The sequence below is a fragment of the Vidua chalybeata genome, chromosome 4 (genome assembly GCF_026979565.1).
Source record: "Vidua chalybeata isolate OUT-0048 chromosome 4, bVidCha1 merged haplotype, whole genome shotgun sequence".
NCBI classification, from domain to species: Eukaryota; Metazoa; Chordata; class Aves; order Passeriformes; family Viduidae; genus Vidua; species Vidua chalybeata.
In genome coordinates, this window is record NC_071533.1 from 5,857,029 (window position 1) to 5,881,459 (window position 24,431).

Sequence of the window (24,431 nt, forward strand, 5' to 3'; positions counted from 1 at the left end):
TGCATCAGTTTTGATTTATTATTCATGCCATTATTTTATTACATTGATCCTTCCCTCTCCCAACTTCCTCTTCCCTCTGTCTGGTTCCCCTTCTCTCCTTCTCCCCTTTAAGTTCAAAATCTCATGCAGGTTTAAGTAGAAGCCCTGAAAGAAAGAAAAATGAATCAGACTCATCATCCATTGAAGATACCGGTCAAGCCTATGTTGTAGGTCAGCATGCAAAAAATAATATTATTGTGTTTACTAACAAACTTCTAAAATTGCTTTGGGTGTAATGCTTTGATATATTTATTAACTGATGGTAATATTCTGATTTGAAAGTGGGAGCAGAATATCACATGTTAAAGCAATCCAGGCCATCGTTGCAGTGAACCCAAAAAAATCCTCCTCTGGTCAGCACCAGTCTGTGCACAGGGGTGTAAAGTAAAAACTGTAGTAGAAAACAGCTTTCAGATTATTACTTCAGGGTGCCATTTGGTGGTATGGATCTTTTAATAATTTGCTAGTCTTCACAGTCTGTTGGTGAAGGCTGAACTTTTTTAGTATTTTCTGTGGAAGGGATGTAGGGAGTGGTTTTTTGGAAGTGACTGGCATTAGCTGGGTATTGGCCAGTGCCTCTATTTAGTAGCTCCACACTTTGGGGTTTTTTCCTTCTATTTTTGGGGGGTTTTCAGATATAATATGTTATATTAATTATTGTATAATAATTAATTTATTTTATATATTACTCTAATATTAATTATATTGTTTTATATATCATAATTATATTAATTATTAGTTAAATATTTTTTTGCACCACACTGGGTGTTTTACAAAAACACTTTTGTAGTGAGGTAAGCTAGATGCGCTTACTCCATTTTCTTAGCAAGGATTGGAGTGCACACAAGTAGTTTTACTATTAACTAAAAGAGAGAGTTCACATTAAAAAAAAAAAATTCAGAGCAGCTAAATAAACTTGAACTAACACTGGGTTATTAAATGTGAATGTTTAATATCTGTGTGTTATCAATTTCTCCTTCTAGAAGAATCCCTGTTATAACAATAGAAACTACAATGACTGAAATATTTGCAGCCTTAGCTGCTGGTTGGCTTTCCCTTTTCACATCAGAAAAAGTGGAAGATGGTTAAGTTTCTGGGGATGGGGTCATTATAAACAAACTGAAAAAAGGCAAAGGAAGCAACGTGTGACATCCCACGTTTGCCGCCCGTACACTTGGAACCAGGACTCACTTGGGAATGATGCATTTTCAGTACTGAGAGCGTAAATGCTCTCAGGAGGAGTGAGATGAGGCATGCAGGTTCCATAGTGACTGGTTGCAGCCATTTACCCTGTGCCTTTAGTTTTGCAATTAATATGATCACGTGCTTGCCCGTAATCTTCTGGGCAGCAGTTCTGGTGAGAGTCTTAGCCACATGTCAGAAAGTCCTGCTGAATCACACTGCCTGTGCTGAGGGACATAGCTTTTTTGCATGGTGAAACACATCAGATGAAACTTTGGGGTTCATAGGTTTGGAGAAAGCCAAGGCCACTTTCTTAAGAATTATCTTACCTCATGTACTTTCATATATTGGTGGATTTATTACTTTATCCTCTTTAAAATAGGGCCACATTTGCTTGGCTGTGATAATTTCAAAGAAAACATGATTCTATATGCAAACAATTTTAAATAGAAGTAGTTCAAATTTGTTATTACTGCAGCAGCTTATTTGTTCCATTACAAAATCTTACAAGAGTCCTGTTGTATTGGTTTATTAGGTTCAGCATATTCAATATCCAGTATTGTTAGAAAATTGACTTCAAATTGCTCAAGATCCATTACTTTTATATGAAGTTAACCGTGGTCATAAAGGCCAAACCTCTGTTATTCCTTTAATTCAGTGCCTTTGCATGAGCTACCATCTATCTGAACCTTAAACTACAAGTAGAGTACATGAGTAATTTGGATTTGGTAATACAAAGCTAGTTTTGTGTTTATCAATTTTGAAAAGAAGTAGTTTGATACTGTGAATGAGCTCATGTGAACTGTGTAAAGACTGGAATAATTCTTAGTAGCTTTTGTATTTTAAAAAAATTGATAAGTGTCTAATACTTCCATGCATGTCACAGGTGTTAGCATGAATACTTCAGAAAATCATCTGTCATCAGCAGCATTAAAAGAGAGTGGTAAGTTGATAAGTAATTACTTTAGTCAGTTTGTCACTTACAAATGCTTCACTGTTCCACCTGTCCTGTGCCTTTCATATTCTTAAATGCCTTTGCCAGTTAGCTAGGTAGGACCTTTTCCTAGTATTTCCTTTCCTAGTATTTATTTTGGATTGCTTCTTGAGGGAGGTTTAGACACCTGTGTGTAATATTTTTCAAATATGAATAGTGTCTGTTTAGTTTGGGACTTGAAGGGTGCTCTTACCTACCAGGATCATGCTGTTGAAAGCTCATTTCCCTTAGGAGGTTACTGGTTCTGTGTTTTCTTTTTAGTTCTTCCACTCTTTAGGCTTGATGTGGTTTTGAGGGAGAAAAAACTCATTTTCTCGGTGATGTGCAGTCTGCTGCACTCTCCTGCATCACTTGTTCTGTGCTTGTACCAGTGTGTGGAGCTCATTAGGATTCTGCAGCTGTGGACTGCCTCTTCCACTTAGGGCAAAACCACTCCTGGACCAAATGAATGTCTCCTCTAGGAAGCAAGTCCACGAGTTCAGACTTGCAGTACATTGGTGTTTCCTGAAGTTTCAGGAGATTGGGCTTGTTTATTTGCTTGTATTTTGTTTTGTTTGCTTGTGGGGTGGGTTTTTTTGGTTGGTGTTTGTTAGTGGGGCTTTTTTTTCTTCACCAAATCACCATCCTTGGGTCTCTTGAATGCCTGGGTCTACTTCAGCCTGATGGGAAGCCTCAGGAGTCAGAGTTCTATTATGAGGATGCTCAAATTTTAGAAGAGGTGGAATCAGCAACCTGTAGAGTTGCAAATGATGAAGTAAATTGAAGCAAGAGAATAAGTAGATGTTTCTAATGTTTTAGTAGATGTTTCTAATTTTGGTTGCTTTTTAATGAAGAGACACCATTAAGAGAACTCACTGAGTAACCTTCCAGTAATTTCATATAATGACCCTCAGTTTCAGTTCTGCCAATGTGTTTGCATCCTCCCTACCTATGAGCAGAGCATATAAACACAGATCTAAATATCTTCCTGATTTGAGAATAATGAAGTTGAAGATTCTAGGACTCAGTTATGTTGTCCCTCCATGAGACTGTGCTAGCTGCTTTTCTTAGGAGGAGTAAAAGATGTTTAACTGCTGAAGATGGAAGTGGGTTAGAAGGGTTGTGGGGTTTTTTTTCTGTCTTTGGCCATGGCTTAGAAGATGAAAGTTGGACCCACTAGATCAAAACAGCTTTTCAAGTTATCAGAGAAGTAATATTTTTAAAATGAAAAGAACTTCAAAGTAAACCTGAAGGGAAGTGTTGAGGTAGCGTCTGATCATGAAATGTTGACTTTACAGTTGACTCTCTTCAAACAACACAGAACAGAGTTGCCACACCAGAGAGAGAGATCACTTTGGTGAACTTGAAAAAGGATAAAAAGTTTGGCTTAGGTAAGTGGCTTTAAAATTGCTGTTGACATGTATTTCTAGAAGCCAAAAACAAAACAAAGTTTTCTGGTCTGTATTTAAGCATTTATTGTAGAACTGAGCAAAGCAATGCTGGCAGTAGCTGGATTTTGAGGGCATTTTAAATGCACTTTCTGTGATGTTAAGTGAGTCTGTTTTTCAGTTTTTCCATATTTTTAAATGTAGGATTATATTAACATTGTGAACTAGTCATCCTAGAAGGTGACCTTTTAAAGACCTTTTACCTCTGTGCTCAGTATAGCATTTTTTTCTCTGTGGAACCTCACAGATTTGAGCTGTGACAAATGCTTTAAATGAATGCTTCTTTTAAAAAAAAAAGACACAATAAAAGCATTATGTGCTAATTGTGGAGCGTTTTCCTTATTCCTGTAGTATCAGATGGAACACTGATTTGATGTTTAAGGAGCCTGGGAGATGAGATATTTGCATTACATTCCTTCGTCTACCACTGAGTTTTTTGCATAAACCCACATAATTTTTCCCTGTATGAGTAATGAAAAATTTGTTGTCAGTGTTGTGCTTTAGGAAGACTCTCTAAAGTGTCCTTAAGGACATTGTTCTGTCATTCAAAATCAGAGTATAGTGTAAATTTGAGAGGGGAAAAAAAGCCTACAGTACAGTCATACTTAGTTTTTACACTGCACAGTAATGTACACGTTGAGCAAAAAGGAAAAAAAATCAAAGAAATGTACTATTTCTCCTCTTTCTTCCCCATGCAATTTGTGGTAATTTGCTGTTTTAGCTAGAGTAGAGAAGACCTCATATCTTCTACTTTTCCGCCCCCCCCCTCTGGAACATTCATCCCTTGTTTACATGGTAGAATGAACAGAAATTAATTACAAGCCTCAAAATAAAGCAAGGACATTGAAAACTCAGATCTTAAGACCAGGGTCAAACTTTTATGTGAAACATCAAACAATGGAGAAAATCAGAAATGTTTATGTGATAGAAAACAAATTTTGTCTGCTCAGCAAATGTACATTTCATGTCACCTGTTTGTGTGTTTCTCTTGCCAGAGTTATCTTCTGTAGCCTTTGCTGGAGTGTCCTAAACAGACAGACAGACAAAGTCTAAATCAATTGCTTAAAACAAGAGTATACAATAAAGCTTAATCAAAAAGCTGTGTCGTTTGTTTCCATGCAGATTTAAATTTGAGGTGTCTGGGGGTTTTTTTACTTTACATTTATTGGAATGACTAAGTTTTTGTTTGTTCTAAAATATGGACTTGTGTTAAGTTACGTGGTGATCACTGACATTTTTGCCTGCTTTGGGCCTTTTTTCGTAGGCTTTCAAATAGTTGGTGGAGAGAAGACAGGGAAACTTGATCTGGGAATTTTTATTCATTCAGTTATTCCTGGAGGACCAGCCGATTTGGAAGGGACTCTAAAACCAGGTGAATAGCATAAAATACCATCCGTGGCTCTGGGTATCACAGTTCCTTACAATGGTGACCTTCAGTTACATTCCAGATGGTTTCTGAAAAGTAGTGACACTTCTTGCTTAAACTATGCAAAAACAACAATCATACACATCAATGTAAAAATTATAAAGTTTGAAGTAGCAGAAAAGTGAAGTTACATATAAAGGCTTTATTTTCCATTGTCTGTCTTGCAGATCCATTGTAATTTAAAGTTTTAAAAACTCAGTATCCCTACATTAATTTTTTACAAAATGAAATTGAAATATATGCCATAACCATAACTGTAGTGGGGGAGGAGAAGAAAAATGTATTTTTTTTCCTTCTCATCCTAGGCCATGTCTTGAACTGAACTGTATATTGCTCATTTATTTTCTGATTTCTGCTTTCTTTTTTTTTTTTACAGCAAAAGAGAAGGTAGAAATCAGAATATGTTAAGATTTGGCAGGTTTAAAAAGAGGAAATATAACCAGTTTTTGTGGTCTGGTTTGGTGTTTGACATTTTTTTTTTTCATGATTAGAGTTCCCTATTCCAGCATCACTTGAAGTTTAGTCATTTTTAATCCATGCATTGTGTAGAGGTTGTCAGACCTGTACTCTACATTGTCACTGATGGGTAAAAATGTAGGTGTTAGGCTGTATCTGAACAACGCCTTCTGTGCAGGGCACCGCCTCATATCCATAAACAGCACGAGTTTGGAAGGCGTCAGCCAGCACGCAGCGTTGGAAATCCTGGAGAACGCTCCCGAGGACGTGACGCTTGTCATCTCCCAGCCCAAGGACAAGCTGTCCAAAGGTAGGGATGTGCAGTCTCCCCTGTGGGCAACCCCAGCTAGCTTGGAATTGAGACAGGATGAAGAGGTGTGTGAGGGCAGCCATTGGTGGGGGTACAGTGTGAGCGGAGAGCTTTCTGCGGAATATCCAGGCGGGTCAAACCTTCCTGGGCTGTAAGCTGAGAAAAGGCTGTCGTGCTGCAGGTGAGCTGCTGCCAGCTGCTGATGGCTGTCTTGTCTCCTGGTTTGCAGCATCCTTTAACACTGCTCATGTCGGTAATGGAGCCAGAGGTTACTTGAGGAGGCCCTCCTCAGCGCAGGACAACGAGGCAGAGTCCTCTTCAGAAAAGCACAACCGGTGCCGTGGTCACCAGAGGCCTTTTGCGGGGAGCCTCTGCGGATTGTCGGGAGGCAAGCGGGATGGAAGCGTGAGCTCCCAGGACTCCAGGACCGAGAGCGCCAGCCTGTCCCAAAGCCAGGCAGCCGGCTTCTTTGGCAAGCGTGCAAGTGGGAGAGCCCAGCAGGATGCTCAGCATTACAGCGAGTCCCAGGCTGGGGCCTCGAAAGCGATCGAGAAGAGAAGATCCTCATTGGACAGTACTCGAGCAAAAATTAAAAGGCCCGGGGTTGTGGAGCCTGTGGAATATTCTGACCGAGGGGATTCCGACATGGATGAAGCAACTTACTCCGGCAGTCAGGAGCAGCAGCCAGCTAAAAAGGCATAGTGGATTTTGTATGAATATTTTCCCATCAGTGTGATAGTGATATTGAAATAGTTGTCTCTGGGTGTCAGGATGTGAGGGAAGAGCAGCCTGGCCTAGCCTGCAGCTAATGCTGGTAGCTGATTTCTAATAGCATGGTGATTTTGTTCAAAGTAAATGGAGAAAATCACTTCTGTAACTTGGAACAGCTTTCCAGCTTTCCAATGTCACAAGACATGCCTTACTAGAGGCAGATTGTGCTTTGGGATGAACCTACAGTGCACTTCCTGAGGCTGTAGGAAACGGCCTTTCAATTCTGTGTGTTTGTCCAATATGTTCATAATCTAGTGACCACCTCTAGAGGTAAGTTTATTTACTTGGCAGATAAATGAAGTTTTTCCTAGAGGAAAGTAGGAGTGATACATCTGGAGTGGGTAGCAGCAGAATTCATTGTCTTCTGGGATTGATCTAATCCTTGAAAAACTGCTCTTATGCATTAAAATTCAGCAGTGAGTCATGCTCTTGAGCAGACACAGCTTGCTGCTTCACCTTTCCAAAAGGGCACAATCACAAGTACTACAAATTTATTTCCAGCTTGCAGTGATTCCTCTGTTCAGCTGATGGAGGTTATTCAATTAAATTGTGGCAGCTCCTGCTAATTAATCCAACAGACTCTGGGCTGCTGTAATGCTGAAGTACTGCAGTTTCAATGTTCTGTAACCAGCTCACTTGGACAGTAAAGACTTGGCTGCTAAAGGCCAAGCATATTTCTGTGCTAAACCTGTTCAATGGCAGGAATGGAAGAGTTGAAGCAGTGAGCCTTGAGTCTTACTAATTGGTGCTTTGCCAGGTGGATTCCTTCTGGCTGTGTCTGACTCAAAACCCCACCCTTTAGGGTCTTAGCTGTAAGCATCTGTTCTAAAGGCAAATCATTGTCTCTTTTTGTTTCGTTTGTTTCTCTTTCTTTCTTTTTTTTTTTTTTTTTTGTAAATAAAGGATTCTTCCTCATCGAATACAGCAAACAAAGTGAATTCTAAAAAGGTTTCTACAACGCTTCTTAAACCTGGAGATATCTTTGAGGTTGAATTAGCAAAAAAAGATAACGGCTTGGGAATAAGTGTCACGGTACTGTTTGACAAGGTTTTTAGATGTTTTCTCTTTTTCTCTACTCCCAGCAACCCATTAAATTGTTAAATTACAAGGAAGCAAAATATTTTCAGGAATCACTTTAATTTATAGATTTATTGATATGTAATTAATCTTACCAAAGCTGAAAAGTAATACTCTTAATTTATATCAATTTTCTTGTCATTTGCCCTTTAAGTAATTATTGTTTTTTGTTTTATGGCGGAGCCCCAAAGTCCTAATAGACTCTTATCACAGATGCTGCTTTGTGAGTACAAAAGGCAAGATGGTCTTTGTCCCTTGCTACCTAATCTTGTGGCAAATTTGCAAGGAAGGAAGTGAGACCCTCCCAGACCGGCACGGCAGGCAGTGGAAGCAGTAGTGTTATTTCAGAGTACCTGTGCACACTCAGTCACATTCACCATGTTCAGTGTTCTCCCTCTGCTGGAGAAAAGGCAGAAAGCAAAAAACTACATCAACCCAAATGAGACCTGGCTCACACTGCTTTCTTTGCAGTACGAGGCAAAAATAATTTTTTTTAAGACTGATTTCTCTTCTGGCTATAAGATTTTGAAGTTAGTTTCATGCTTAGGGTCTGTCATACTGCAGAGTGGCACTTCAGGGAAGAAGAGAGTAATTTGCATATATTTTCCACTGTGTTTGTTCCTGTATTAAAATATACATTTTAGTGTGTTTTAATATTCAGCTGTTTTCAGTGGAGGAATGATTTGCAAGCCTAGCACTGTTTCCATATATATGGCTAGGACTGTAAGAGGAGCAGAAGGAAATTATGTTATTTTGGCATCCCAGTGTATTCAAAGTCATGTTCCATTGCAGGAGACAGTTGGAGGAAGAGTGGTTGAGCAGGAGCTGGTTACTGAGTAGCACCAGACCTGCTGTATGCATGCACTGGCTTTGTGGAGATGTTAGCAGATGCCAGCCAATGCAGAGATTTCCCTTGAGGGGTGGCCAGGTGGTGTCTTCACTGCCCTTTGCTTTTCCAGCCTCCATTCTTGCCCCTTCATTGTTTTGCCATAGAGTGGTGGTGAGGAGAGGTGTGCAGTCACCTGTGGGTTAAGTTTTCACTTGTATTACTGGCTGCTTTGGGAGAGAACATTAACACACTGTTGGTCTTCCTCTTCCCTCCAAGTCTGTGGAGCACAGTGAGCCAGAATCACACAATGGTTTAGGATGGAAGGGACAATGAAAGATCATCTAGTCCTACCCCCGCTGCAATCTGGAGAAAGGCCTCCAAAAACAATGTCAGTTCAGCTTGAGCAGCTTAAGACCTTCAAACTTGTCTGAACTGAGAGAAAGCAGCGCTCCTTAATTTCCTGTTACATCAGAGAAGTTGTGTTGGAGTAGGACTCTGCATGGTTGTGCATCTCCTGCTTTGGCATGCTGTGCTCTTGCACATCTCTGAGCTTTGGTGTGCATGCAAGCATGTAAAGTCCAACAAGATGCAGACGTGTTTCTGCTGAAGGACGTTTCTTTGTGTTTTGTGCATTTGCATAGCAATGCATTGTGTTTTTTACAATCTTCCCACCCCGACTTCATTTGCAGCAAATTGCATGACTGCACAGAACATGCTTGATGTAACATTTTCATTTTGATAGTTTCTCTGTTTTTTTTCCTACATGCCAGTAGCCCAAATGCTTCCTAAGAACAGTTTTCCTTGTGTGACACTGTGTTTAATTACTAAGTATTCTAACTGCAAAAAGACTAACAGTCCTATTTTTGTTTTCTGTTTAGGGTGGTGTAAATACTAGCATAAGGCATGGTGGTATTTATGTGAAAGCAATTATTCCCAAGGGAGCAGCTGAAGCAGAAGGCAGAATAGAAAAAGGTAGGATTTCCATTTTTTCAGTGGGGACTCTTAATGTGAAAAAGGGCAGAGGGCTGTCTGTGGGAGACTTGACAATATCCTGTGGCCTGGAAACGAGCACTCTGTTTGCCTCCTGTCCTTGCACCTTTTTCACTAGGAAGAAGAGCTGTTTTTGCAAGCTGTTGCAGTTATCATTTTAAATATTGCCTTGATAGCTAATTCTGCAGGTGAAGATTAAAAAAACTAATGTAGAACAACTGCAGAACCAGCGATGTTGAGGCTGTGGAGGGGAAAAATAGGAGATAGCTTGTGGGATTTTTGTTCTGTAAATGTTAATGGAGAATGCTTCTCTGTTCCAGGCACAGAGAGAGAGGGCTTTGTATTATTTGTGGCCTTCTTGCTTGGCACGCCTGGCAACTCAATACAGAAAATGCTGTAATTGTTATGGCTCTTCTTGTTAGTAAGCCAGGCCACATTCTTCACTAAAGTGAGCATTCCCACTGTGGACTAGGATTTGTTTTAAATAAAGAGTCTGAGCTTTCTGGCAGGCTGTCACTCTGATGGTTAACACTAGTTTTGACATAGGATTATCCCACAGAATCATTGCATTGGAAAACACCTTTGATTTGAACCATATAGTTGATTTGCAAAGTTCTCTTCTTGACTCAGAACATGGAGGGGAGGGAGAATTTCCTTAAGTAACTGTCCTTGTTAGCTCAGACTTAAAAGTTCCTGTGCATCATAGATATTTTATAGGTGATGCTCTGCCTACTTTTTCTTGAATTAACGTAGGTGACCGCGTGCTCTCTGTCAATGGGATTAGTTTGGAAGGAGCTACCCATAAGCAAGCTGTTGAAACACTGAGGAACACAGGCCAGGTGAGTGGCTGCTGGTTCTACTCCTGTCTGGTAAACCAGTTCTCTATCAGTGAAAAGAGCTGAAGGAACCTCAAGACTGGAATTCTCCCCAGTGCTGTCGTGGTTACTTTAGATTTGCTTTCTAAGACTCTTTGGCTTTCTGGCACACCTGAAAATAGCCAGTGATTGTACACATTCAGAACTGCTGAGAAGTACTATTTGTGTTCACATTATAAAATGTTTATAATTATAAAATGTTTATAACTATAAAATTCCCTGTACAAAGGCGCAAGTGGAACTATCTTTGATACCTCTTAATACCCTCACAACTTTATAGAAAGAAAACCCTTTCTTACTCTTTTGGCAAGTATCTTGCAATTAGTGTATTTTGGAGGTTGTCATTTAACAGCCCTTAAAAAAATAAGGAATAATTGGAGGACATATATGGGGAGGGGAGTCTCTATAACACTTGCTGCTGTAAAAGTTTGGACCCTGAGGGGTTAGAAGGAAACACCTACTCTAGACTGTGTTATCTCTGTTTCCAGTTAACTGGAGAATGTTTCATCTCTTTAGGTGGTGCACCTGCTGTTGGAAAAAGGTCAGCTTTCAGGGGCCAAGGCTCATGCTCCAGTGACACCACAGTGCACTCTCCCAAATCAGGTGGCGCAGTATGAGCCACAGGAGAAGCCAGAGACAGAATCTTCAAATGCCAAAGATTACAGCTTTGTCACTGCAGGTCAGGTCACACAGAACCATTGTCTTAACTGTCAAAGCATCCTGTAGTTGCATAATATTTTCTTCACTTCTTAGGATGGGAATGGAGCGGGTAAGAATCTGTACCAAGCCCTTGCGCCTAATGCAGTCTCTTTTCTTTTGTGCTGTTGTGTTTCTTTTTAAAACTTCCTTTCACACCTTGGTTACTTTGTTGAACTACTATTAACTGTTTTCTCTCTCACTGTTTCATGTTGTTTCCCAGTTTCACCAGCCTTAGATGCCAAGGCTGTAGCAAGGTTGGATAAAGGGGGTGCTGCTGTATCTGCTGCTGCTAGGGGTGCCAAGGGGAGTGTAGATATTTATATAAATATAGGTGCTTCTGTGGGTCCTTCAGCTCCTGTCTTAGAAAAGACATCAAGAGCTAGAAAGGAGAAGGATTTGTGCCCCTGACTAGAGGTTGACATAATTCAGCCTTTCTTGCTGGCGACTTGTGCAAGTGAAGGGAAGCCTACCCAGATGGCAGAACCCCTGCAGATGCCTTTGGGTCTTCTTGCATGGGCTCTATCCTGTCTGCCAGGAGCTCCAGCTTCTGCTCTCACTAATGCCTGATCAGTGGCTGGAAAGGTTGTGCCGCTCTGTGCTTTAAGAGGTTCCTTCATCGACTTCCTAGGGAATGTCCTTTGCGGACACTCTGCCTCCTGCATATCGATGGCGTCAGGCCGAGCAAGCCAACTGAAAAATCATGATCAGCTTTTAGTCCTCTTTAACCTGGAGGGATCTTTTGGGTAATACTTCTGTTCAACTCAGTGAAAGAACCATGTGAGGGGGGAGAGTACACATTGTCATGTCTGGAATATGAGCACCAGACACTCTTTCCATGGCCATGTGCTATAGGAAAATAATAAGTTAATGTTTCTTTTACAGAGAACACATTTGAGGTAAAACTCTTGAAGAACAGCTCGGGCCTCGGGTTCAGTTTCTGCCGTGAGGATAACCTGACCCCAGAGCAGCTGGGATCAACTATTGTGAGGGTGAAGAAGCTCTTCCCTGGGCAGCCAGCTGCAGAGAGTGGGCAGATAGAGATCGGGGACGTCATTCTCAAAGTGAACGGGGCATCGCTGAAGGGTTTGTCCCAGCAGGTTTGTACCTATAGTAGTGAAACTCATACTGTGGTAGTCCTGCAAGTCTGCATCTGACAGTGAATCCCTCTGTGGCCATAGGAAGTCATCTCTGCTCTGAGGGGAACGTCTCCAGAGGTCTCTCTTCTCCTCTGCCGGCCACCATCTGGAATACTACCAGACATCGATCCTTCATTGCTGGTAAGGTGTCTGGCATGGGAATTGTTTTAAGATTATTTGCTATTTAAGGTTCATTCATTCGATCTGGTGGGTGGGTGGGTTGGTTAAATGCAAGATGCAGATGGAATAATGGGAAGAGTGCTCACAGAAATGTGGTTCTTGGAATTAATCCCTTAGGAGTGCACTGTTTTGTGTGAATGCTAAAGGAATGTATGGCTTCAAAAGTTTTTTTCCTCCATTTTGTGACCTAAGGCATGAGAAATTGGGTTTTATACACTGTTTCTGGAGCAGAGATTTCTTTGCAGCCCAATGTTTTGAAGTTGGTGTCAGATAGAAAAGGATATTCTGCAAAACATCAGCTTAGTGTTGATGTATGTAAAACCAGGGGAAATATTGTCATATTTACCTCCTGGAAATTAGAGGTGTCCCAAAGAATATTTTCAAAATGCTCCAGTAAATAAATTGAAAGAACAGAAGGCCATTTTAGGATACTTGAAGAAGTAGAAATGAAATGTGTTTCAGCAAAAGAGAGTGTAGAGGACAAATTGCCTGAAAATAAGGCTTTCCATAATGCAGGAAAGTGTAAAACTAATGGAGGCAGGTCTTCAATTTAAGTTCCCCAGGGACTTCATCAGAGCACTAAGCCTGCCAGAGTTCAAGAAGCGTTCAGACAAGGCTCTCTGGCACAAGGTGTGATTCCTGAGGCTGTCCTGTGCAGGGCCAGGAATTGGGCTTGGATGATTCTTTTGGTCTCTTCCATCTCAGGATACTCTGATTCTGTGATTCTGTGTTACTTTAACATTATTTTCAAACAATAAAATCATTCAAGTCTGATGAGAGAAGTTTAAATAGACAAATACAAATTTAAGTGAAATTAGGATTGGAGTGAGAGATAAGCAACTGAGCAAACTAATAATACAAATAACTATTCCTATAATAGACCTGTTTGTAATGTGGAATAACAGTAACTTTAATAGAACTTTATCAAACTTTAACAGGAACTTTAATAAAACTGTGCACATATTAAAAGAAGAGGAAAACCAAAATTTTTCTTTACATTATCACAGACTGATGCATTCATGTATGCAAGAATCTGACCATGAAAGTATAAATGAAGCTTTTAAATCTTTTCTGCCTGCTGGCTGACATAATTCTTGGGAATACGTGACAATTGGCAAAATTGCTATTCAGATTGATGCTGGTTAACAACTTGGTTAACAGTCACCATTTGGCATAAATTATCTTAGTTTTTGTAGTCTGTTACTGTTGCTTTTTGGTTGACAGCTTCTCTGTTTCCCTCCTCTGTGAGGTTGGTTTGACTTCAGTAGCTCTGTGAGCCTCAGCTTCTGGTTGAAAGGGATTTCATGGTAGTTGCATAGAAGACTGCTGGGCATAGTTTAAAAGCATCTGTCAGTACACTTCCTGAAGCTAAAGTATTTTTGTTTTCCTTAGATGAATTTAAAGGTTTTCAGCAGTGTAAGTTTCAGAATTTTGCACACTTTGTCTTGGCCAAGTTGCATAGAACTTTTTGAAACTGTGGTATGATGTGTTTCAACAGTTCGGTCAGTAGCCACTGACTCCTTGTTTTTTGGTAATTTTATGCAGTCTTTGAAACTGTCCTTTGTCACCAGAACTGAATTATGATGAATTAAATGTTTTTGCTTTTGTAGACCCCCATCCATTCACCCCAACAAGTTTTTCCAGAGGTCAGCAAGGAAGTTTCTGGTTCATCAAACAGAGAACAAGGTGACAGCTCAGATGAAAATGAAACTACTGATCTGAGCAAGAAAAGGCTAAAATCTCCCTCCAGAAGAGACAGCTACAGTGACAGCAGCAGAAGTGGTGATGAGGAGGTGATGGAGTCAGCAGCCCAGGTGGGCCTTGGCTGGAGTTCTGCGCTGTACCAGAGCTCAGGTGAAGCTGAGGCACGGGCACAGAGTCTGTACGAGGCACACCCTGGTCAGAAGGACACTGTTCGCACCATCCTGTATCCTGATCAGGAGGCTCCCGGCAAGGCAGAGCTGGAGGACAGGTATGCTGCTGATAATGAACCTCATCCTCCTGCAGAAATGTTTATAGAAGTGGTTTATTGGACCTAATCATAGAAATGCTTCTTTTGGTTTGCTTTTTAGATCTGCATAAAATCAACCTTGGTTCATATATTAATTTAAGAATGACAGCCGCATTGTACTTATTCCTCTTTTTTTTTTTTTTTTTCTGCTTTATCTGTAGTGATCTGCCTTTGGATTTGCCAGTGATCCCAACCTGTAGAACTGTACCTGATGTTACCACATCCATGTTAATAAATGACTGTTACGCTACTCCTATCTCTGAGCTGACTTCACACCTGGGAGAAATAGATTCATTACTCACCCAGCTGGAAAAAAATGCTGAAGAATATGAGCCAGTAATACACCATTTCTGTCTTTCAGGAACATGAATGTCCTGCTGTGGTTGTTTTAGTTGTGATTTTGAGAGTGGATAGAAATTAGGCATATTAATTTACAAATGGGAAAATTGTAGGTTGTACTTGCACTAATCTGAGTGTGTGCCTAAAAAATGGCACATATGTTGCCATTTGTGATCAATGGCAGCTGCTCATACCCATGTCTGCAGGTATTTCCTGTGTGGGCTCTTGAAGAGTTGATACATTTCCCTCTGTATGTGGAGGCATCCATGTGTACATAGGTGGATGTGTATATGTCCATTTCATGGATCATTTCATCCTGGAAACCTTGGCATTAAATGTTTACCTACCTCTCAGCCATGTACTCAGAGGAAGCTCAAATGGCAGATACCTTACTTCTGCTCTTTTAGTTTTAGGTGGTTGTTCAGAGGTCAGAGAATAAATTGAGGCATCAGGAGACCCTGTTCTTTGCTGCATTTATAAATATGAATCCCAAAGACTTTCTGTTCTGCTGCAGGATGGAGCCTGTATTTGAGGCTCTTCTGAGAAAGCTTCTGGACACCACAGAAATGTCTTGTGTATCAGAAGGGACTTCCATATCCCCACATAATCTATTCAAAGATTGAAAAAAATTGAAATTGAATCTTGATACATCCCAGTTGTGAGGGTCTTCCATGTTAGAAGTACCAAAACTCCACTTTGACAAGAAACTGTATTTTTCTTAGTCCCCTCTTCAGAAGTTTTTCTTCATCCTTCCTGGTGCTCTGTGATATTTTTTTTATGCAAATGAGACAGATCCATATCTTTCAAATCAAAATTAATGCAAATTAAAATGGACAAAACACGTGCATGTGTTCAGTTTCAAGATAAGCTCTATGGTATTATGTCTCACTGTAGGAAAATATGTTTGCTTATTTTGTTCAGAATAATTATGGATGTGTTGAGATATTTTAAAAAATATAGAACCTTTCTTACATATGGCAGCCAGGTAAGGGTAAAATAAAGTGTGAGTTTTGATGTGTGCCTTCAAAATTTTGTTCAATTCATAGACTTGTAGCCCCATGTTATTTCCACGCAAAACATTATTTGGTTCTGTCTGAACTCATTAGAGATGCTTATTTGAAGCAACTAAGCTGAGCCTGATAAGAAATATGTCTTGTTCCAGGCTTGTGTCGCACTTAAATCAGTAGGTAAATCAGTTGTCTGCTTCCAGGTGTCTTAAATTCAGTAAAATGTTTGTATTTCTTCTGTGTGCCTGTTTGTATTCATTCTGTGTGCCTGTTTGTAAAGTGCTGTTTTGTCCCCCTAGGAAGTGGAGCTCCGAGTGACTCTGACAAAGTCAGAAAAGGGCAGTCTGGGTTTCACAGTGACCAAAGGTAACGACAGTGTCGGCTGCTACATTCATGACATTGTTCAGGATCCTGCCAAAAGCGATGGGAGACTACGGCCTGGAGACCGACTCATAAAAGTGAGAGAATTCATGTTTTCATGTACAGGGATTGCACAAAAAGGACAACTTTGAGTCCAAAAAAAAAAAAAAAAAGTGAACTGTGTTGTAGGCCAAGTCAAGTGTGGTTAAAGGACAAAGATATGCACCTTCTGAGAGGCATGATTCAATGCCTCTCAGAGAACACTTGAGAGCACTTGAGAACAGCAACAAATGCTTCCTCAGTAATGCTGTCTTACTTCTGTTGCTTTTGTTGTTGCAGGTTAATGACATTGATGTCACTAACATGAGCCATACTGATGCAGTCAACTTCCTGCGAGCTGCCCCGAGGACTGTCAGATTAGTGCTAGGGCGTGTTCTGGAGTTACCAAAGATGCCAGTGTTGCCTCATTTGCTGCCTGACATTACACTGATGTGCCATAAGGAGGAGCTAGGTAACATGGAATTAATCTGCTTTTTGCCCTAAAGAAAAATCTTCCCCTTCAGTTACAAAGCAACCTTGATTTTTATTGCTTTCCCCCTCTTTCCCTGCGAAGGTTTGTCATTATCAGGAGGCCATGACAGCCTTTATCAAGTTGTGTATATTAGTGACATTCTCCCCAAATCGGTTGCTGCCAGAGAGGAGAGTCTGCATGTACTAGATATTATCCATTACATTAATGGAGTAAGCACACAAGGAATGACTCTGAAAGAAGCCAAAAGAATGCTGGAAACATGCCTTCCAACAGTGGTGCTCAAAGCAACCAGGTGTGTTCTGGAAGCAAATGCTTCCCTGTACTTTTTGTTTTTCTTCCATGACTGTATGAGTGTATCTATGATTGTATGAGTGTATCTATGAGTATACGAGTAAAACCTGTTCCTGGTATGACAGGAAATCCACCACATCTTACTGAGGACTGGCTCCACAGAAAGGGTCTGTAAATTCACAGCTTTTGTGCTTCAGAGGAGCACAAGGGTGCGTGATACTTGCGGTGCTTTGTGCTTCCTGGGAGCACAGGGCTGTGTCCAACTGTGAACTACAAGTGTTCATATAGACCCCTTGCAATCCTGGAGGAATTAGTCAGTGACCTGCTGTGGCACTTGGACACTCACAGGTCTGTGAGGATGGATGGGATTCATCCAAGGATATGCAAGGAGCTGGCAGGAGAACTCACCAAGCCACTCTCTATCATTTGCTATCAGTCCTGGCTCACTGGGGAGGTCCCAGGGACTGCAGGTTGACCAGTGTGACACCCATCTGCAAGAAGGGCTGGAAGGAGGATCAGGCCTGTCAGCCTGACCTCAGTGTAGGGAAGGTTTACAGAACAGATCACCTCGAGTGTGACCACACAGCTTGTACAGGACAAGGGGATCAGACCCAGCCAGCAGGGGTTCAGGAAAGCCAGGTCCTGCCTGGCCCACCTGATCTGCTTTCATGATGGGCTCCCCATCTGGTGGATAAGGGAAAGGCTGTGGAGGTGTCTACTGGATTGAGTGAAATCTCTGATACTGTCTCCCACAGCATTCTCCTGGAGAAGCTGGCAGCCCATGGCTTGGAGAGATGCTCTTCACTGGGTTAAAAACTGGCTGGAGTGAGAGAGAGTGATGGTGTGAATGGTGCTAGTTTCTGATGCAGATGCTTGCTGTTTCTGTAGAGATTCCTTCTAAAACTCAAGATACACCTTCCAAAAAGATTTCCCTAAGGCTTAGTATTGGGGCCAGAGCAGTTTCATTTCTTTATTGCTGATTTGGAAGAGGGGATTGGATGTGTCCTCATTCAGTTTGCAAATGACACCAAGTTGGTTGGGAATGGTTAGCAGTTTTACCAGTAGTACTGTTTACTTCAATATCTGATGATTACCATGATTTACGTATTTTTTTTAATAAATATTCCTGTCAATATTTCTTTTCACAGAGATGGTCATGCAGTGTTCCCAAAATCCAAAAGCCCTGAGAACTCAAGTCCATGGCCAGTGAAAGCTAATGGTAAGATTTGTGTGCTTACTCATAGCAAGTGAAGTGCATCTGTTTATAAAAATAAAGGAACCGATATGGGCTGTAAGATACTATCCTAGTCCAGCTTATTGTGACCAGCTCCAACAGGAGTTTGCTTGATCTTTCCTCTAAAAGCTCCATGAAAAGGGATTCAGCAATAGTGTCTTATGATGTCATTTCTTGTGTAATTTAGAAATTCTCTCTAATATAGAGCAGAAGGGTTCCTTTGAAGAAGGACCCAGCCGTCAGATAATATTATAAAAAAAAAAAAAAAAAAAGTAGTCAATTACAGGTGTTTATGGGGTTGTACCTTGTACATTTTGAGGAAAAAGGGAATCAGTGCTGTTCTCAAAGGTGCACATTTCCACTGTAAGTTGTTAAACTATTTATCAACATTTCTCTTTGCTTTGAGCTGGTTACTTGTATTAGCATTCATGCTTTCTAATCCCATTAAATAGAACATTCATAAAGCCATTTTATGAAGTGTAGTCATCCAGACAGAAGTTTGGCAATGCACAGAAACCAGGCTACTCATGTCATAACATAGTTTTAAATACCTTGCTTCTCTTAGAACAATAACCAATGGGGACTAATTTAATTTTAGAGAAAAAGTTGTTGTTTTTTCCCCATTTTTGTTTAGGTTGTTCCTGTGGTGATCCCTGTGATAAAGCAGAGAAGTCAACTGATGCTTATGGGCCCAAGGTAAATGCTCCTTTATTGTGCCTGATACCATTAACCAGAGAAAAGAATCTACTTCAAATACTTTTAAAACTAAATGAATGAAACAATCTGGTGATCAAAGTATACAAACCCACTATTATCAATTGACATAAATAAGCAGCAATCATAATTAAAATGCAAGTTTTTTTAATTGATCTGCTCTTTCTTTGGCACTGCTTTGTAGAAAGACAAATTGTCATATGAGAAGGATGTAAGGCTATTATCCAGAATACTCTATTCAGCCCACAGTTTCTGCAGATGCTTTCATATTATATTTGTTAGGTGCTTTTATTTTTTTTCCATTAGTTCTTCCTTAGAAATGCTGTGTTGTGGGACCAAAAGTACTGAAGCTTACATACATTTTATAGGGATTAAAATAATGTTAAATACTACCATTTGTTCTCTTGTAGAAGCTGCTGCTTCATGAGCATGTGGGATATTCCTTAGTTGCTTTAATTTTTTTTTTATTTGCTCTTGCCATGTGAAACTTCCCACCCATCACCCAGATATCTTAGATTATATAAATAGAGGTTTTTATTTGTTGCTGAGAAGAAGTGAAAACTTTTTAGTGGTTGTTTGTTGCTTCAACAAGCTGCCAGGCTCTTTAAGAGTTAATTTACGCTGTTCTTTACTTTCTCAGGTCAATGGCAATGGCATCCTGGGACCTCCTAAGGGAAATTCAGAAAACAATGTCCATCACACGAAAGCACTAATTAACCTCTCAGGAGCAGAAGATGCACCTTCCCTTGGATTTACCAATCAGATGTCAGATTTTCCTAAGCACATTGACAAATCAGGTAAGAGGAGGTGAGATGGGGACTGCATTATTCTGTCTTTATTGTACCAGCACAAGAGAATCATGGCATGGTTGAATATAATTAAATAATTAAATGTTAGACTGGCAGTCGCTTTTAGAAGATCATTCCCAATTCTCGTGCTTTGCTTGATAGGAGTTAGTTGATGTTGAAAGTAGATTTATAGGAATTGGATTTTGTATTAGAGAGAAATAAAGGAAGGCCAAGGTAACAGCTAGAAATAATGCCTTGTGTCTGCCCCTTTAAATTAGGTTTTGTAAACTATTTTGTACTGGGAAAACGTGTCATTTTGCACTACTTGTCTTCAGGAACAGAGGTTCCAGATGATGAGTATTATGATGAGGATGACCACAATGAAGTTGTCCAGTATCTGTTGGATGTTGTAGATGAGGAAGCCCAGAACCTCTTAAATCAGAACAATGCAACTTCAGAGGCTCAAAGTCTTCTACATCTCAAGAAGGCTGCATCAGAAAATCACCTGCCAGGTAACATGAGCCATTAGAAAAGAACATCACTGACAGCAAAACACTGAAACAAGGTGCCAAGTAAGCAGTTGATTTGTCAACAGGGGCATTTGATTGACATTGATTTGATATCTGAGCTGGAAGTTTCCCAAGTTGAACACAGACAAATGGTTGCCGATTACCATGAATCTGAGATGTAACGTAACAAGTGAGGTTCTGGTTTGAAAAATCTGAGTTTTGCTTTAAGTAAGCTGGGAAAAATTATTCCTGTTCTAGAGTTGTCTCTTGAGTGAAATTCCTATTGTTTCGGTACCTGCAGCTGCAGTCATGTTGGCATGCTGAAGCATTTCAGCATTTCATTGACTTCAGATTGCACAACTTGGAAATGTGTTGAGGTCTCTCAAAACCAAACAATTTACCAACCTGCTTTGTTTCTTTTAGAAAGGTTAGCTTTTTTCAGTACCTCCTTCTGACTGTACACCTTTCTCTTGCTTCAGTCCATCTCCTCAGTTTTACTTGTTATTAACTCAAATGTAGTGAGGAGTAGGATTTGTAATTCCTTTGTGGTGTCACACTATGTATGCATACTCCAAAAATCCAAGCAAGATGCTTGCTGTTTCTGTAGAGATTCCTTCTAAAACTCAAGATACACCTTCCAAAATTGTAATTATTTCATGTCATGACTGCAAAGCCATTGGGTTATTGTCATTGGTCATTGCATTAGAAGTCAGAGATCACTGAGGTTCTGGCTGTGCCAGGATCTCAGCTGAGGAATATCATTGGAGCTCCAGTACTTCCAGTTTCTTGTAGGCTGTCCTTTGTGACTGAAGATCAGTTGAATCCATAGGGTATGGCAGCAGGGTTCTTCCACAGCAGACAGATTTTATCTGGCATGTCCTAATTACATTTTGTTAATGCAAAGAGTGAGGAGAGTCCTGGTTTGGACTTACTGCTGTTCTAAATCTAACTGAATTGCAGAAAAACCACTGGCATGGGGAATGTGATAACTTAGTAGCTGCAGCCTGTCCATCAGTTGAGCTGTGACACAGATATTCTGTGCAAACAACCTCACATAACACAGCAGCTGTTCCAGTTATAAAATAGAGAAACCTAAAGTCTATTTATTCTATATAGTAAGAACTCTTTTCCAGCACTGTGGTAGCAAAGGGCCCCAAAATGTGTTTCTTGGTTATTCTGGCACCTGTATTCCCTGTCTAGTGCCAGACAGGTGGAAGAGGATTCACATCTGTGAGAGGGTGGCTCCTGGGCATTTTCTTGTGTGTTTATGCTGTATCCCCTGATTTTCCTGTTCAGTAGAGATGAATGGAAGTGTGACAGAAGATAAGTCTGAGGACACAGACTGCGATGGGTCATCTTTACCTGAAGATTTTTCAGAGGTAGGATGGCAAGAAGCTGGCACGTGCTCTTTCAATTTTTTTCCTTATTGGCATAGAATTGGTGGAAATAACCTTTAAATGAGAACATCACTGTAGGTAGTAGCTTTAAATGGTGTGTAAACATTTATTTTTAAATAGCATATGATTATCATGAATTACCTATGTAAGAGAACAAAGCATAAAGTTATTTTACACTATCATATGAAGTCCATCAGCTTTTTCTTCAATAAGAGTGGTAATAAACTACTTTGTTAATGCTACTTCAGCTTTTTAATCTAAAAGATTTCAGTGATTCCTGCTCAAAGAAGGGAAGCAGTCACAGAGAAAATGAATGCTGTGTAGACCTTACTGTCCAAAATGTGGGTTTGAAATTTCTTCTTCTGCTGGTTTTTGCTAGGATAAGTTCAATGGCTTGAATAACTTCTATATGTGGTTTTCTCTATGTTCTTGTGTGTCCTGTTTTACATCAGTCACTGGAAGCCTGGGTTTTGTCTCTTGTTTCAAATCAGCAGAACTCTGTCTCTCCAGCACATCCTGGCTCTTGTAGCTTTCTGTCCAGTTAGTAGAGCTGAAAATCAAATCAGGAATCTGGCTCTGTGTCAATGTGCTCTAGGGAGAGCCACAAGTAATATTGTCCCAGTATGGCAGTGGAAAAGCAAGTTGGCCTAAAAAGTATAAATGATTTTGTAGAGTTTTTTTCTTGAAAGAAGGGATGGAAGTGCCTTCCTCTGTGCTGAGTGTTCACTGTCTGCTGAGGAAGGTGTGAGTAGGGAGTGTGTGTCATTTAGAGGTATGTTATGTATCCACAGTATAGGAACTGCGGCTTGACAGGTCTGAGGCAGAAGTTTTCGCTATCGAGCTTAAGCTCATAAAGAGTTTCTAAGTATTAGAAACAAAAAAGCCAACTGGGGAAAACTTAGGTGACTCCACTGCTGCTGTGAGTCAGGAGTGATTTTAATATAGCTTTTTGGCCTTGTTACAGTAGAGTATCTTTCCAAGTGCTCACTGTTCTTGTCCTCTGTTATTTTGGGTTAATGAGATGTCTAAAAGAGGAAAGTCTTCCATTATGTGCTGCTTTGAACTTAGTACCCTTCAGAAATAGTCCCTGTAATTGTTAATTGTTTAAAATTTGCAGTATGTGAATGTTGCAACTATGTCTTCTAATGTGTTTTGAAATACTTCTTCTAGGCTACACATGTAAATGGTTGTGAAGACTATTGTGAAGTAAAAGCTGTGCCAGAAAGGTAAGATTTCTTTTCTAGTGTTGCTTGAAAGCAAACCTGTGAAGTGTGGAAGTCTGAAGTGTAATATGTTGGAATGAGAGAAAAACAACAAAAAAACCAAGAAACCACCCCCGAAACAAACCCAATTAAATATCTCTGCAATGTCTTGTTGAATTGTTCTCTTGGTCTATTCCTTACTTTAAAAGTTGTAATTTTCCTGAATACTAGTCAACTTTATGTGGTTTACTACGCCCTACTTTTATTTGTTCCTTTCATAAATGTTTGTAGCAAGTAACTGGACTGTGTTCAGATGTCTCCAAGTAACGTAATTTGCATTGTGCTAACAACTTGGTACTTGGATGTGAAGAAAACATTCAATCAGTGCTGTTCAAATCTATACAGGCTTTATTGATGTTACATCTTCTGGATTTAGACCACTGCAACTCAAGTGTAGCGTTCCTCTGCTCCATCAGCTCCCATCTGGGGCTTACTATTTTTTCCATGGAGCACAAAGCATATGACTGACCAAGTTACTAGCTAGCTGTCCCTTTGAGCCACTTTGAACTTTAGATACTCCCAAGGTTGTTTTTCTTAGTGAAATAATTTTAGTCCAAGTGAAATTTCAGTGAAAATGTGTATGGTTTTATGTTGTTAAGCTTGTGGGAAGTTTCAGGCCGAGACTTGGTGCAAGCAGTGACTGTATGACCTAAAATACTTAATTCATTCATCAGTATCTTCAACAAAGCTAGAAAACTTGCAATTGAAAATAGATACTCAAGTGTAGTGAATTGTATGAGTGGTACAAATCTGCTGTTGGATGCTATTTAATTGCTTAGCCTTTGAAAAATAATTGCAGTGGTAGTTATTACTAGATTTGTATATTCCTGGCTCTTTTTCCACTGTTACCTTTTTCAAATCCCCTTTGGGGATGTAAAAAAAAAAAAAAAAAAGGAGGGGCAAAAAAGTTAGGTTTTTGAGATCACTGGTGTAGGGCTCCAGTCCAGAAATAATTGTAGCTGTAAATTACTTTCTGGTGGGGTTTGTTTGCTTGTTTTTTGTTTGTTTGTTTTTTTTTAACAAGGTTGCAAATGTGTTAGTCCTAGGTGTTATTCTTACTTCCATACCTTGTCCTCTTATAGATCCCCTGCACAGCCTTCCTTGAGCCAGGCAGATGAGGAGGAGATCACGTGGGGAAGCGATGAGCTGCCGATTGAATCAGTCAGCCAGGAGTGTGTGAATAAAGGCAAGGACATTTTACATAATCAGTGGAAAACTTCAGGGTCACATTATATAAACAGAAGTGAATTTTGAGACATCCTGGATAAGTTTTGAGGATGTCATGGCAGGTATAAGGGGGATTCTAACATCTCAGCAACGCACTGGGAAGGATCTCTACGTTTTTGTGTAGTAAGTGTGTGAGGGTTAATAGGAACAAGTATTGGTAATGTTGTGTCTGTAGTTGTAGAAAACTGAGGTACTTCCTTCCCCAGTATCTGTCTCACAAAAGCTGTAACAATAAATACATGTTTGACTGTGATTAGATTGATGTATCATGTGTTTCACATACCAGCTACCCCATGCTCAGATTAGGCACTACTTTTATCTTTCTTCCTGTGCTGCTCAGTGTGGCAGAGTGGCATCTGTACAGTTTGA

General features: G+C 40.2%; 1 protein-coding gene across 4 annotated transcripts in view; it reads left to right on the plus strand.

Annotated features, from left to right (window-relative positions):
* The window catches only part of PTPN13 (protein tyrosine phosphatase non-receptor type 13), an 85,483-nt gene that overhangs the window by 55,562 nt on the left and 5,490 nt on the right, over positions 1-24,431 (plus strand). Inside the window, exons 18-41 of one of the 4 annotated variants that reach the window (XM_053941204.1) lie at positions 113-210; positions 2,108-2,164; positions 3,493-3,585; positions 4,907-5,014; positions 5,703-5,834; positions 6,064-6,530; positions 7,509-7,652; positions 9,390-9,483; positions 10,255-10,340; positions 10,893-11,055; positions 11,958-12,172; positions 12,254-12,352; positions 14,002-14,363; positions 14,564-14,738; positions 16,048-16,206; positions 16,448-16,619; positions 16,722-16,932; positions 18,080-18,150; positions 18,800-18,861; positions 19,520-19,676; positions 20,003-20,179; positions 21,473-21,555; positions 22,744-22,799; positions 23,918-24,021. In XM_053941204.1, coding sequence (XP_053797179.1) covers positions 113-210; positions 2,108-2,164; positions 3,493-3,585; positions 4,907-5,014; positions 5,703-5,834; positions 6,064-6,530; positions 7,509-7,652; positions 9,390-9,483; positions 10,255-10,340; positions 10,893-11,055; positions 11,958-12,172; positions 12,254-12,352; positions 14,002-14,363; positions 14,564-14,738; positions 16,048-16,206; positions 16,448-16,619; positions 16,722-16,932; positions 18,080-18,150; positions 18,800-18,861; positions 19,520-19,676; positions 20,003-20,179; positions 21,473-21,555; positions 22,744-22,799; positions 23,918-24,021 — 3,545 coding nt within the window. The remainder of the gene's footprint in view (positions 1-112; positions 211-2,107; positions 2,165-3,492; positions 3,586-4,906; positions 5,015-5,702; positions 5,835-6,063; positions 6,531-7,508; positions 7,653-9,389; positions 9,484-10,254; positions 10,341-10,892; positions 11,056-11,957; positions 12,173-12,253; positions 12,353-14,001; positions 14,364-14,563; positions 14,739-16,047; positions 16,207-16,447; positions 16,620-16,721; positions 16,933-18,079; positions 18,151-18,799; positions 18,862-19,519; positions 19,677-20,002; positions 20,180-21,472; positions 21,556-22,743; positions 22,800-23,917; positions 24,022-24,431) is intronic. The other 3 variants (XM_053941205.1, XM_053941206.1, XM_053941207.1) reach the window with 3 other exon arrangements.